The sequence below is a fragment of the Rhinoderma darwinii genome, chromosome 2 (assembly GCF_050947455.1).
Source record: "Rhinoderma darwinii isolate aRhiDar2 chromosome 2, aRhiDar2.hap1, whole genome shotgun sequence".
Lineage (NCBI taxonomy): Eukaryota > Metazoa > Chordata > Amphibia > Anura > Rhinodermatidae > Rhinoderma > Rhinoderma darwinii.
In genome coordinates, this window is record NC_134688.1 from 433,119,321 (window position 1) to 433,135,151 (window position 15,831).

The 15,831-nt window shown below is 45.6% G+C and overlaps 1 protein-coding gene across 1 annotated transcript in view; it reads right to left on the reverse strand.

Moving 5' to 3' along the window:
* Positions 1-5,868: 5,868 nt before the first annotated feature.
* TMEM45A (transmembrane protein 45A) overlaps positions 5,869-15,831 on the reverse strand; it is a 31,703-nt gene continuing 21,740 nt past the window's right edge. The window contains exon 6 of the mRNA XM_075850892.1: positions 5,869-8,500. Coding sequence (XP_075707007.1) covers positions 8,407-8,500 — 94 coding nt within the window. The 3' untranslated portion in view covers positions 5,869-8,406. The remainder of the gene's footprint in view (positions 8,501-15,831) is intronic.

Consider the following 15,831-nt stretch of genomic DNA (forward strand, 5'->3'; position numbering starts at 1 on the left):
TCGATTAGATTTTCTCTAGTTGGGGTAAGATACTGTGGACAGGTATGAATGTCGGCCATACATACCATCATAGAACTCATCTATCAGATACCAGGTCAGGAAAGAAATGACAGCAGCAGCAACTGCACAGGCGATGATCTTAAGCAAAGTGCGCAAACACAGGTAAACGCACTGCATATTGTAGAGAGGGACACAATGTGCACATATAAACATGCACTTTATGAGTTCACGTACTGCCGGGGTAATGTTTAATCCAATGTGATATATTATCTGTTACAAATGTAATAACCATAAAAACAGAACACAGACAGACAATCTCTGGTAGTGGGCACCCTGCATATTCTCTGCTGGTGGGTGCCCTGCACATTCTCGGGTGGTGGGTGCCCTGCACATTCTATGGTGGTGGATGTGCTGCACATTTTCTGGTGGTGGGTGCCCTACATATCCTTTGGTGAGGGTGTCCTGCACATTCTCTGGCTGTGGTTGGCCTGCACATTCTCGGGTGGTGGGTGCCCTGCACATTCTATGGTGGTGGATGTGCTGCACATTTTCTGGTGGTGGGTGCCCTACATATCCTTTGGTGAGGGTGTCCTGCACATTCTCTGGCTGTGGTTGGCCTGCACATTCTCGGGTGGTGGGTGCCCTACATATACGTGCAGAGAAGTGGTAAATGGATTCTTATATAATTTGTGCCACCCATTAATGCCTCAACTAAGCACTTAATAATATATCACGTGACAAGAAAAAATTCAGATATAATGTAGCAGTTAAAAGTCCAAAGGACAAAATCAGACAATATCTGTTAGACATTTAAAGGTGCCCTGTACATTCTCTGGTGGCGGTTGCCCTGCAAATTTTTTGGTAGTAGATGCCCTGTACAATTTCTTGTGGTAGATGCCCTGCTCTTTTCTTTGGTGGAGGGTGTCCTGCACATTCTCTGGTGGAGGGTGTCCTGCATATTCTCTGGTGGTGGGTGCCCTGCTTAAAGGGAATGTGTCGCTAGAATTATATATTTTTTTCAGTTAGTATATATTTAATTTTTTACATTTTTTCACAAGTCAGGAAATATTATAAATTAGATTCTAATTTATAACATTTCCATGTGCTGACCACTAGAGGGAGCAGTTCCCAAAATTGAAGCATGGTCACTGTGGTAAAGCAACCTCATTGGGGTGGACACACTCTCTAGTGTCCTCACATAATCCCCCCTCCCTTCTTCTGGCTAGTGCCAGGAGGAGGGGTTTGAATGTCTTCAAACCTCCTACACTGTGTGCCACCATTTTCTGAGCGAATGCACAGTGTAGGAGGACTAGATACAGGGCTCAGCAGACAGTACGCACATCACATACACGAACATAAATTACCTGCTCCTGCCGCCGGCGCCTCCGCTGGTCTAGCAAAGTTCTTGCCGCCTACGCTCCTCTTCCTTGCGCCTTTGCTTCGTTGAACATATGGCCGGAAGACGCGCCCGGAAGTCATCATCTTACTGTCCGGCAGTGGCTTCCAGTCTACATGAAAATGGCGCCGGATTTCGCTCTACAATTGAGCTTCGTTTTGGTCTGTGTGGGAGCGGCGTACGCTTCTGAGAATGGAACGGCTCCCGTTCGCATTCTCTATGGGGTTATATGTGCCGTATTCCATCTCTGTATGTGTCGTTAATCGACACATATAGAGATGAAAAAAAAATGGCAGCCCCCATAGAGAAGTAAAAGTATGAATACAGTAAAAAGTTAAAAATGAGATCACAAATAAATAAAATTTTTGTTAATATTATATTACAAGCAATATAATAAAAAAAAAAAATCATGACACCTTCCCTTTAATATTGTGCTGTATTCAGGGCTCTTATTGACAGGTAGCTGATTATTCCAATTGCCGGTCACAGTACAGGATCGGGCTGTCACACTGATGCAGGAGCATGCAGTGTTCACACAGAGTTTTTTGACGCGAAAACCACGTCGGAAAATGCGCCAAAAAACTTCCGAAAATGCCTCCCATCCTATCTTCGGGCGTTTAGGTCTCTGACCTCCCATTGACATCAATGGGAGGCAGAGAAAGCGTATTGTGATGCGTTTTTGCCCATGGCGCTCAATGGGCGGGAGCGAAAAACGCAGTGAAAAACGCCTTGAAAAAAGTGACAAAAGGCGGAATTTTGAGGCAGAATTTTCTGCCTGCAAAAAACTTGGTGTGAACAAAAGTGCAGAGCAGAAATATTTTTGTTTTCGTTTTTGTTGCAATTCTAGCTAGAATGACTGGATCAGTAATACATTTTTAACCAGTTATCCTGTTTTACAAACTTGTCACAACCTGAGGCCGGATTCACATGAGCGTGTGCGCATTGCGCATGCAAAAAACGCGCCGTTTTGCGCACGCAAAAGGCACTTAACAGCTCCGTGTCACCCTCAAATGATGCGCGGCTGCGTGATTTTCGCGCAGCCGCCATCATTATGACACTCTGTTTGGATGTTTGTAAACAGAAAAGCACGTGGTGCTTTTCTGGTTTCATTCATAGTTTTACTGCTGTTGCGCGAATCACACGCGTCCCACGGAAGTGCTTCTGTGTGGTGCGCATGATTTTGACTTGGGTGCGTGATGCGCGAAATACGCACAAAGAACGGACATGTCGTGAGTTTTTCGCAGCGTAAAAATCACGCAACTGTCTGCACGGCCCCATAGACTAATATAGGTCCGTGCGACGTGCGTGAAAATCGTTCGTCTGAATAAGCCCTAAGCTGAAGGGGAAGTCTACATGGTCTACAATGAATACATTTCATCAGCCATTTATCACAAAGTAATCAGTAGTTGAATGTGAAGTCTGAAATTTTCTGGACTTTAATCTAAATTTATTGCAGGCTGTAATAGCGTATTATCAATTCCTTGGAAATCTACCTTTTAAAAATCAATAGGTCACAGAAATAGATACTGCTTAGTTATGCAGCACTCACCTCTGTACTGCAGCATAGACAGAATTACCATTCAGGAATCTTGGAAAGCTGGGTGGGAACGTCTGTGGAAGTTGTAATGGCCATACCACTAATCACCCATCTTTTCCAGAAACAGAACTAACAAATCACTTGGTAGAACTTTTAACAACTTGACAGAAGACAACTCAACTACTTATATTTAAAGGGGTTGTCCACCTTCTGATAACTAATAACCTGTCCACCGGATGGGTCATCAGTATATCATCGGTGCGGATCCGACACCCGGAACCCGCACCGTTAAGCCGCTCCTGTGGCCTGCGGGCACCAGATGTTGTGGCACATAATGCTATGTACGGAGCCCGGAAGCAGTTGGCTCCGTACATAGCTTAGCGGCCGTGGGCCGGAGCCAACTGCTTCCGGCATGTACGTCTGGTGCACGGAGGCACCGGATTAGCTGATCTGTGCGGGGTCCGGGTGTCTGACCCCTGCAGATCATGTACTGATGACCTATCCGGTGGATAGGTCATCAGCTGTCAGAAGGTGGAAAACCCCTTTAATGATGTTTTAATTTAAGTCTGGATTCACACACAGCGTTTTGCAGTGTTTTTTGAATTGTGTTTTTAGTGACTCTTTTAACAGCATTTTTAGTGTGTTTTGTGCAGCCAGATGTTACATTATAGTCTATGGTCAAACATAAAATGCACTACATACACTGCATTTTGTGTTTGTGGGGTTTTTGGGGTCAGTGGCATTTTTAAAAAAATGTAGCATGCTCTGGGTGTGACATTTTTTCTGTGTTTTTCTTTTCCTAAGTCTTCTCTATAGGACCTTAAAAATGGCATAAAAAAAAGTATGTACAAAATTACACTAAGTAAAAAGAGCCAGAAAAATACATTATGGGGAAGTGCATTCGAGGTCATGCGATTCTTCTTCTCTGTCTTCTTCTGATCTGTAAAATGACGGCCACCATTTTGAATGATTAGTGCGGGAGAAATCCCAAAAGTTTTGCACTCACAAAAATCTGAAACATTGATTTGATTCATGTACAATCAATTCACGCATCTCTAATGCTGACACTACAGGCTTGGACCTAGCTATCAGAGTAGAAGGTATAGCAGCTGCACTGGGACCCAGAGGCCAAGAGGTCCCCTCTACTCAGACGTGAGGTGCAGGTAGGGATGACTGTCGATGATGAAATGGGCAGTGGAAAAATGAATGCAGATCACTGGGAGACCAAGGAAAGGAGGAAAAGACACAGAAGTGGAGACCAAAGTATTCATATGCTCTGGATTATTTTCTGGTGAAGGTGGATGTGGTGGTGTGGGAGCCATTCCAATAAGGACCCCATGGCCACTACTTACACCCCTCGAGCTCAGGTCATCAAAAGTACTCCCCTTACGCCACCTGATTCTTGGCCATTTTATCAGTGTCAGAATATCCACCCATCATGGCATGGAGATTTTGTTATCATTTCTGCATTGGACTGGTAATAAAGGACTGTTATAGACTTAGTTCATCTTTGCATATCGCGCACTCTTTTATTAATAAAATGTATCAATTTGGGAAAGACAAGTAAACATAGAGAGAAACATTTCCTGAGAGTAGTTCTTGAAGTAAACATCCTTTCTTTTTACAGCTTATATAGGTTTATACAATATATATAATTATTCAGTACAAGTTGAACTTTGCATTTGATAATCCATGTTATGAGTTGTCAAGGTCATTGGGAAATGCAAGTGTGCGACGTACAGTACAAATAAGATATGTGGATATGAACAAGAGTAACCTCCAGAATTATTATTTAAAGGGTAACTAAACGTTCGACAAACTTCTGACCTGTCATAGTGACAGGTCAGAAGTTTTGATTGGTGGGGGGGTCCGAGCACGGAGACCCCCACCAATCGCTAAAACAAAGCTGCAGAAGTGCTCGTGTGAGAACTCGTGTGAGCCGCTTTGTTTCTGTTCAGCCTTTTCCGGAAATCAATGTATCGGAGTACGGGCTCAATAGAATGTCTATGAGCCCGTACTCCGATACATCGGCTTTCCGGAAAAAGTCTAACAGAAACAAAGCGGCTCACACGAGTTCTCACACGATCGCTTCTGCAGCTTAGTTTTAGCGATTGGTGGGGGTCACAGTGCTCGGACCGCCACCAATCAAAACTTTTTCACTAGAACATGTCAGAAGTTTGTCGAACTTTTAGTTACCCTTTAAGGCCTAGTTCACACCGTTTTGTGCAGGCAGAAAAATCTTCCGCAAATTTTGACCTGCCTGCAATCTCTTTGCTGCGTTTTTGCAGCGTTTTTTCAGCCACCGCCATTGAGCACTGAAAAACCGCTTTCTCTGCCTCCCATTGATGTCAATGGGAGGTCAGAGACAGAAACGGCTGAAGAAAGGGAATGACGCTTCTTTTTCCCGCTAGCGTTTTTTCCGTTTGCGTTTCCGGACAGCTTTTGGTGCGGTTTCCCTGTCAAAAAAACTCTGTGTGAACAAGGCCTAACACTTTCCTCTGTCCCTTATTAGGATGTATAGTAACAAATCTGATTACAATTACAAATTAGAAAATAGAAACATTGTATTTACATGAACGTTAATCGTATTTAAAGGAATACTCCAGAAAAACAACATTTTAATACATTGTATTATACATGGTGCAGGGTCTGAAGGGGGGGGGGGCATGGCTTCTATCTTTGGAATTCTTTGAATTCCTGTTTCATGCTCCTTCCCCTCAGGCCCTGCACTTATAACACGGTGTATATTTATTCCTGGAGTGGTAATAATAAATCAATGAGTGCAAATCGGCAGTAACCTATAGCAACCAGACGAATAATCACTTTTACAGGCAGATAAATAAATGAATTACCAGAGTATTTTTATGGGATACAGCATATTGGTATTATTGCCACCCTCCCCCTCCCTCCCCCCCCCCCCCCCCCATACGCATTGGTATTGTATTGTCTGTCCAAAAAAAGTTCAGGTGACACTGGGTGATGTAGGGTTTCGGTAAGAGACAAATTTTTAGTATGTTTAATGACAACATCTGCCATAAATCGACAAAATTAATTATTAAAACAACTTTCACCCGCCGATGTCATTAGTATCTGTTTCACACAAACCTGGTAGTGACTATAATAGGGATGCACAACATAGTGCAAATAGTGAATCTCCACCTTTTATAATCGTGCAGTTGTGTATGTTAAAAAAAACTCTGTATTGATTAATTTCTTAATAGATTTTTATAATGGTCAGAGCTCTGTTTTTGTGAAATATATGTCTAGTGGCTAAATGCCGCCACCACTAGGGGGGGTGTAGGAGCTTACTGCATACTGTCTTATTATTGAGTTCAACATATAACAGTATGCAGTTAGCTCCCTCTAGTGGTGGCTGCAGGCAGACAGTACGTTATGTTTTAAATTTATGTCTATGCAAGGGTTTTGCAGACCTGTATCAAAACAATATAAATATATATTAAGAAATGAATTAGCACAGAAAATTGAACCTATTTAGATAAAAGATTTAAAAAAAACAAATAGTATTCATGGTGGACATTCACTTTAAGGTAAACAGCAGTCACTTTCTAATAAGCTCTCATTGTTTTCCTTTTCTAAAGCAAAAATAAGTCACTGAGCTATACAATTTATAATTTTGCCAGATAAAGCTCTTATAGATATGACATAGTGATAATGACTTTGAATGCATGCTCCGAGATACCACCTTATGGAATGTTTTATAAAGTGAAACTATTTACCGAAAATTCACAGGAATGTTATAAAGATTCTGGTCCAGTCTAAATAAGAACAATCATACATATTAAATATCAAACTACAAACTAAAGCCTCATTCACACGAACGTATAATACGTCCGTGCTACGGGCGTGGAAATCACGTCCGTGTGAATAAGGCCTAAAGCCGATGTCCTGGTGTTGCGGCATTAACATGGACCTTTGTTATGGCCGAGTGAAACCGGTCTAAATGTAAAGCACAATTATATTATGTGTAATGATGTCATGATGTAGGGTGAGCCGGAATGTAAACTGTTCATGGCCTACTAGTCTAGGATGTGTGAGATACCGTGCAGTAAAATCTTCATAAAACGTGCAGTGTTTCCAAATATATCAATCCTCAATCAGAACACGTCAATCTGAAGTGAGAAAAAATATTATCAACTATTTACACAGTTATACTTAAAAGTGTTTGCTTTACATGTTCCCTATTATTTCATGTTTTACAGTGAATGGTTCATGATCTCCAGGAGCCTTGTAACCCCTTCCTGACTGATATTATTCCAGCATTTATTTTCTTTTTCTTCTTCTGGAATATCCCTCGACCCTGACATAGCGTTCTTGTAGAATCATTGTGGTGACTAGTTCACTCTCACTCTTTGGCTTCATATACACGGCCATATTATGGCTTCTTTGGTACAGAGCCTTAATAAGGCACCCATAGAGGTGAAAGGAGCCTTTATAGTTCCTCCATATATCTCCATTGGATGCCACATGTACGTAGCTTTTCTCTTCTAGAAGGAATGCCAATAGCTGCGCCCATGCGGCACTTGTCGAAGTATTGTACAGCGGCACATTAAGGCTCCAAAGTACACAGCTGTATAAGACTCCCTATGTTGCCGTACAGCCTCCAGGTTGTAGGCATGAGGCCTTAGGGTTCAATATACAGTAACGTTTAGATTTAACAGGCATGCCTGGAAACCTCACTCTATCCAATTGGCTCAATTTAATTATCAACACAATATGGTCAGTTGCTTGAGTGACTAACGCTTCATGCACACTAAATTGAATGGGTCCGTGAAGATTATCGGGTGCCACTCGGATGCCGTCAAAAACGGCCCAAGTGGCACAACGGTCGTGTGCATGAGGCATTAGCAGGGAGACATTTTTACATGGGTAATATGGGAGTTGGCGATCACCTTATGGTGTGTAATATGGAACTGTATTTTGTACTGCATTGTAGTCAGCATTCCATACTGGGTGCTGTATATTGCGCCATAACCCAATCTGATATAGAGCATCCGATTGAGTATACAGAGATTTTTTTATAATTAAAAAAAAAAAGCCATATAAAGTTGTATGAAAATATGGCAGTATTCCTGTCCACATTTATATGCATGGGTTTCTGTATTTGTGGCATACGGATCCCCAATATGTCCATGTGCAGGAGCCCTTAGATCAATGCATTAATAATGACATAGACTGTGATTCCTCAGGTTCCTTTGACTATTTTACATTTTGACATTTTGTTTAAAGATCAGAAACCATTCAGTGTGACAAATATGCAATAAGGGACAAATACTTTCCTACCATAAAATATACATATTAATGGGGAGGACAAGTCTTCTAGGATTTTGAAGTTAAACAATACATGTTTGGTCACTTCATACGACTACTGAGAATCTATAGTATTATACAGTACATGAGATACGGTCCAAAATCATGAAACAACAATAATTCTTATGGCTAGCAGCAGAGTAGACTATATATCATCCTCAGAGTCTTGATCTCTCTGCCGTGACTTTAGTAATTCCATCTCCATAGGTTGTACAGATTTCAACTTTGTATTAACCACCCTGGTAAGAAAGAATAGATTGTAGTTTATAAAAGAGAACACAATAGTGACAAATGCAACATATCTGGATACTAACATTCAATCATTCACAGCGCTGAGTACAGAGCCGGACTGTTAGGGATCTGCCAGGTACTTCATCTAGGTATACTCCTGGGATTAATCAATCCACACCTGAGGCCAGACCTGTTCGACTGACACCATCTCCCACCAACCAGGGTGGCAGGCTCAGGAGTGGGAGAGCCTATCGCGGCCTGGTCTGTCGGAGTTAGCTCCGCCCCCTGTCCTTTATTACCTGCCCTGTTCTCTCCCTCAGTGCTTGTAATTCTTTTGGATTCCTGGCCCCACTGCTGCTTGCTCCAGCCTGCTTCTGCCGTGCTTCTGCCTTGCTGCAGTTCTGCTTGACCTGCTTTGCTTTGCCCCTGGCTTGCTTCTGTCTCCTTGCCCGCTTGGGTGTACGCACTTCGTCCTGGTCCTGACTGTCCGTTCGCCGCTCCGTTTCCTCGTGGCGTTCCGTGGCTACTGCCCCTTCCCTTGCATGTTCCCTGTTTGTTTTCCTGTGCACTTAGACAGCGTAGGGACCGCCGCCCAGTTGTACCTCGTCGCCTAGGGCGAGTCGTTGCAAGTAGGCAGGGACAGGGCGGTGGGTAGATTAGGGCTCACTTTCCCTTCACCTCCTTCCGGCCATTACATAATTACAAGCCCTTACCTAGTCTACCATTTCTCCTACGCTGACGCGATCATGGACCCCCTTGAGACCCTGGCCCAGCAGATGCAGGGCCTCTCCCTACAGGTCCAGGCCCTGGCCCAAAGGGTCAATCAGGGTGACGCTGCTTTAGCAGTACCCCTCACCTCACCTCTAGAACCCGACCTCAAGTTACCTGACCGGTTCTCAGGGGACCGTAAGACGTTTCTCTCCTTCCGGGAGAGTTGCAGACTGTATTTCCGCCTAAAGCCCCACTCCTCAGGTTCCGAGAACCAGCGGGTGGGTATCATCATATCCCGACTCCAGGAAGGGCCCCAAGAGTGGGCCTTCTCCTTGGCTCCTGACGCCCCTGAACTTTCCTCTGTTGATCGTTTTTTCTCTGCCCTCGGACTCATTTACGACGAGACTGACAGGACTGCCTTAGCCGAGAGTCAGCTGGTGACCTTACGTCAGGGTAGGAGACCGGTTGAGGAATACTGTTCTGATTTTAGGAAGTGGTGCGTAGCTTCTCAGTGGAACGATCCGGCCCTAAGGTGCCAGTTTAGGTTAGGATTATCTGACGCCCTGAAGGATCTGCTGGTTAGCTACCCCTCGTCTGACTCCCTTGACCAGGTTATGGCCCTAGCAGTACGACTTGACCGACGTCTCAGGGAACGTCAGCTAGAACGCTTCAGTGTGCTCCCCTCTGACTTTTCTGCGATCCCCCCCGAGGTCCCGTCTCCTCGCCCCTCCACGGAGGACTCGGAGGTACCTATGCAACTCGGGGCCTCCATGTCCCCTCGACAACGTAGGGAGTTTCGCAGAATGAATGGTCTCTGCTTCTACTGTGGGGACGACAAGCATCTACTGAACACCTGTCCCAGGCGCAAGAATAAGAAGCCGGAAAACTTCCGCGCCTAAGTGATCATCGGGGAGGTCACTTGGGCGCACAGGTATTTCCCGTTAATGTGAAACGCAATAAAATTTTGCTTCCCTTTCAGGTCTCGTTTGCTGGCCGGGCTGCCACGGGCAGTGCTTTCGTGGATTCAGGGTCATCTGCTAATATCATGTCTGCGGAATTTGCTATGTCTCTAAAGATGCCTTGTATTGATTTACCTTATCCTATCCCTGTAGTAGGAATCGACTCAACTCCCCTTGCTAATGGTTATTTTACTCAGCATACTCCTGTTTTTGAACTCCTTGTTGGCTCCATGCATTTGGAGCAGTGCTCTGTACTGGTGATGCAGGGATTATCGTCTGATCTGGTATTAGGTCTTCCCTGGTTGCAGTTGCATAATCCCACGTTTGATTGGAATACTGGGGATCTCACCAAATGGGGTAATGAATGTCTTATGTCATGTCTTTCTGTTAACTCTATTTCTCCCCGGGAGGAGGTAAACACGCTTCCTGAGTTTGTTCAGGACTTCGCCGATGTGTTTTCTAAGGAGGCCTCCGAGGTGTTGCCCCCCCATAGAGATTACGATTGCGCTATCGATTTGGTGCCTGGTGCCAAGCTTCCTAAGGGTAGGATATTTAATCTTTCATGTCCTGAACGTGAAGCCATGAGGGTGTATATCCAAGAATGCCTGGCCAAGGGTTTCATTCGCCCCTCGACTTCTCCTGTAGGTGCTGGCTTCTTCTTCGTGGGGAAGAAGGATGGTGGTCTTAGGCCGTGCATTGATTATCGTAACCTGAATAAGGTCACCGTAAGGAACCAGTACCCACTTCCTTTGATTCCGGATCTTTTTAATCAGGTTCAGGGAGCCCAATGGTTTTCTAAGTTCGATCTACGGGGGGCATATAACCTTATCCGCATCAAAGAGGGGGATGAGTGGAAAACTGCGTTCAACACACCCGAGGGTCATTTCGAATACCTGGTCATGCCCTTTGGGTTGTGTAATGCCCCTGCTGTCTTCCAGAATTTTATTAATGAAATCCTGAGAGAGTACCTGGGTAATTTTCTTGTTGTGTACCTTGATGACATACTGGTGTTTTCCAAGGACTGGTCCTCCCACGTGGAGCATGTCAGGAAGGTGCTCCAGGTCCTTCGGGAGAATAATCTGTTTGCTAAGACTGAAAAATGTGTCTTTGGGGTACAGGAGATACCATTTTTAGGGCAAATCCTCACTCCTCATGAATTCCGCATGGACCCTGCCAAGGTTCAGGCTGTGGCGGAATGGGTCCAACCTGCCTCCCTTAAGGCGTTACAGTGTTTTTTAGGGTTCGCCAACTATTACAGGAGATTTATTGCCAACTTCTCGGTCGTCGCTAAGCCTCTTACGGACCTTACCCGCAAGGGTGCTGATGTCCTCCATTGGCCCCCTGAGGCCGTCCAGGCCTTTGAGACCCTCAAGAAGTGCTTTATCTCGGCCCCCGTGCTGATTCAGCCCAACCAAGAGGAGCCATTTATTGTGGAGGTTGACGCTTCCGAGGTGGGAGTGGGGGCCGTCTTGTCCCAGGGTACCAGCTCCCTCACCCATCTCCGCCCCTGTGCTTACTTCTCTAGGAAGTTTTCGCCCACGGAGAGTAACTATGATATTGGCAACCGCGAACTTCTAGCCATTAAATGGGCTTTTGAGGAGTGGCGGCACTTCCTGGAGGGGGCCAGACACCAGGTAACGGTCCTTACGGATCACAAGAATCTGGTTTTCCTAGAATCGGCCCGGAGGCTTAATCCTAGACAAGCTCGGTGGGCACTATTCTTTACCAGATTTAATTTCTTGGTTACCTATAGGGCTGGGTCCAAGAATATTAAGGCTGATGCTCTGTCACGTAGTTTCATAGCCAATCCTCCTTCTGAGAAGGATCCTGCTTGTATTTTACCCCCTGGTATAATCGTCTCTGCCACGGATTCTGATTTAGCTTCTGATATCGCGGCTGATCAGGGTGCAGCTCCCGGGAACGTCCCTGGGGACAAACTGTTTGTTCCCCTGCAATACCGGCTGAGGGTACTCAGGGAAAACCATGACTCCGCTCTATCTGGTCATCTTGGGCACCAAACACCTCATTACCAGAAACTATTGGTGGCCTGGGTTGCCTAAAGACGTTAGGGCTTACGTCGCCGCTTGTGAGGTTTGCGCTAGGTCCAAAACCCCTAGGTCCCGACCTGCGGGCCTACTACGTTCCTTGCCCATTCCCCAGAGACCTTGGACCCATATCTCCATGGATTTTATCACCGATTTGCCTCCATCTCAGGGCAAGTCGGTGGTGTGGGTGGTTGTCGACCGCTTCAGCAAGATGTGCCACTTTGTGCCCCTTAAGAAGCTACCTAACGCCAAGACGTTAGCTTCTTTGTTTGTGAAACACATCCTGCGTCTCCATGGGGCCCCAGTCAATATCGTTTCTGACAGAGGGGTACAATTTGTTTCCTTATTTTGGAGAGCTTTTTGTAAAAAGTTGGAGATTGATCTGTCCTTCTCCTCCGCCTTCCATCCCGAAACTAATGGCCAAACGGAAAGGACCAACCAATCCCTGGAACAATATTTAAGGTGTTTCATCTCTGACTGTCAATTCGATTGGGTCTCATTCCTTCCCCTTGCTGAATTTTCCTTGAATAACCGGGTCAGTAACTCGTCAGGGGTCTCCCCGTTTTTCTGTAATTTCGGGTTTAACCCAAGATTCTCCTCCGTCTCCCCTGGTTGTTCCAATAATCCTGAGGTAGAGGATGTTCATCGGGAACTGTGCACTGTCTGGGCCCAGGTTCAGAAGAACCTAGAGGCGTCCCAGAGCGCACAAAAGATTCAGGCGGATAGTAGACGTTCTGCTAACCCCCGGTTTGTCGTCGGGGATTTGGTCTGGTTGTCGTCCAGGAACTTGCGCCTTAAGGTCCCGTCCAGGAAGTTTGCTCCCCGATTTATTGGACCTTATAAGATCATTGAAGTCCTCAACCCTGTATCCTTCCGTCTGGAGCTCCCCCCATCATTTCGCATACATGACGTCTTCCATGCCTCCCTCCTTAAACGCTGCTCCCCGTCCTGGTCCCCCTCGAGGATACCTCCTGTTCCCGTTCTCACCCCTGAGGGGGTGGAATTCGAGGTGGCCAAGATTATGGACAGTAGGATGGTCCAGGGCTCCCTCCAGTACCTGGTCCATTGGAGAGGATACGGGCCGGAGGAGAGGACTTGGGTACCTGCCCGTGATGTTCACGCTGGGGTATTGATCAGGAGGTTCCACCTTCTCTTCCCCACTAAACCGGGTCCCCTTAGTAAGGGTCCGGTGGCCCCTCATAAAAGGGGGAGTACTGTTAGGGATCTGCCAGGTACTTCATCTAGGTATACTCCTGGGATTAATCAATCCACACCTGAGGCCAGACCTGTTCGACTGACACCATCTCCCACCAACCAGGGTGGCAGGCTCAGGAGTGGGAGAGCCTATCGCGGCCTGGTCTGTCGGAGTTAGCTCCGCCCCCTGTCCTTTATTACCTGCCCTGTTCTCTCCCTCAGTGCTTGTAATTCTTTTGGATTCCTGGCCCCACTGCTGCTTGCTAAAGCCTGCTTCTGCCGTGCTTCTGCCTTGCTGCAGTTCTGCTTGACCTGCTTTGCCCCTGGCTTGCTTCTGTCTCCTTGCCCGCTTGGGTGTACGCACTTCGTCCTGGTCCTGACTGTCCGTTCGCCGCTCCGTTTCCTCGTGGCGTTCCGTGGCTACTGCCCCTTCCCTTGCATGTTCCCTGTTTGTTTTCCTGTGCACTTAGACAGCGTAGGGACCGCCGCCCAGTTGTACCTCGTCGCCTAGGGCGAGTCGTTGCAAGTAGGCAGGGACAGGGCGGTGGGTAGATTAGGGCTCACTTTCCCTTCACCTCCTTCCGGCCATTACACGGACATTCAGTAACATTATAAGAAGGCTCCGGGATACATGAAGCTGCATGGCGCCAGATAATTGGATTTTAGAGACTATTGGATTTTTTATTAATATTTCCCCAGGTTGTCTACATCCTTACAAACATGTTTCTAACACTTGTCGACACGGACTCATTGCTCTCGCACATAATACTAATAAACAGGACTTGGTCTATCACCAACATGGAGGAATTGTGCAGCAACTGAGTTTAAAGAGGACTTGTCATTTCTCCTGGCATTTCTTTTTGTGTAATTACTTGTATTCCGCACGAAATAACAATTCTGGAGCATCTTTTCTTATAACTCTGCATAGTGCCGTTTCTCTCTTATTCCTCCTGGAAATGTATGAATAAATTGAGCACTGGGTGTTACCATTCTCCTTGTCAAAGGGGCGTGTCCATACACAGTCTCGATCTGTCAGCACTGATTGGACATAGTCAGTCTGTGTGAGGACACACACCCGACTGGTAACACCTGTTGTCAATTTATTCATAATTTTTTAGGAGGAATAAAAGAGGACCGGGCACAATGTAGAGTTTTAAGAGAAGATGCACCATAACAATTTTTTTATGGGGAATACAAGTATTTACTAAACAGACATGTTAGGAGAGGTGACAGGTCCTCTTTTCGTTATTGAATTGTTTTCATATATGAAAAAAACTGTCCACATGATGACAGGGTCCAGCCAAAAATGTAGCAGAGCTGAATTTATCATTAAAGGGGTTGTCTCATGTAGACAACCCCTGCCAATATGTCCTATTAGGACAAATGGACGTCATAGAGTGTGGGGTTACTACATTAAGCCATACAAGGCTTTCCCTGACAAAATTAGCTGTCTGCCTTGGGGGGGGGGGGGTCGAAGGGGCTGCATTCTGAAAGGGAGGTCTCTGATGAGACAACAACTCCTCTAAACTATCAGTGCACCATGTGAACTCTGCGTTAAAATATCTCAGTAGTTTTACCTCCAGTCCTATGGAAAACCACAAATAACATTGTTATATCTCGTTCCATCGTAAGGCTGGATTTACACACAAAACCCAATCTAAGTAAATGTGGGCCAATATATGTAACATTGCTCTGCGTTGGCCATTTACACGCACACAAACACACACAGATATTTTGTTAGGACAGAACCGATTCCCATCTTCCTCATCCTTTTTGATTGTTCTTAAAGAGGACCCGTCACTAGGTCATATAAGTTGAACTGCTTTACTGACCTGAATAGTTCTGTCTCCCTGATTCCAGGGCTGTTTTTCTTTTTTACCCCCCACCCCGTTCCAGGGACGCTCCCCTCCCTCGAGCTCTTACTGTGATACTGTCCGTAGCTGATTGGACAGTGTCACAGCGATGTTACACTCCCCCTTGCCGTTACACGCCCCATTGACAGTTTAGGGCACCGATATCTAAATAACGGTGGGAGGTAGAAAAAAATGTAACGTGCCCCAGGGTTTGTTCAGCCCTCCCCATTACATGCTGCACTCAGCTGCACATCTATGGGCAGGTGAAAGGTTCTCTTTAAGGGCAGTGAAGCAATTCAGCTTATATGACCTAGTGACAAGTTCTCTTTAAATAAAACCTTACTATTCCTGATAATACGTTTGTCTTTCAGATACTGTTTACATGTTACATTTATAATGATAATGGTGGATCAGCCGACAGTTCTCTCTTTTCTAACTTACCCATAAACATGCCAGCTTGGCCAAGCAATGGAACATACTGTACCACAATTTTTCTTCTTATTTGTGACTCATTATGGTGCCATAGCAATCTATGAGTGCTGTATTATGGCGCCATACAGCACAGGTCCCTAACAAG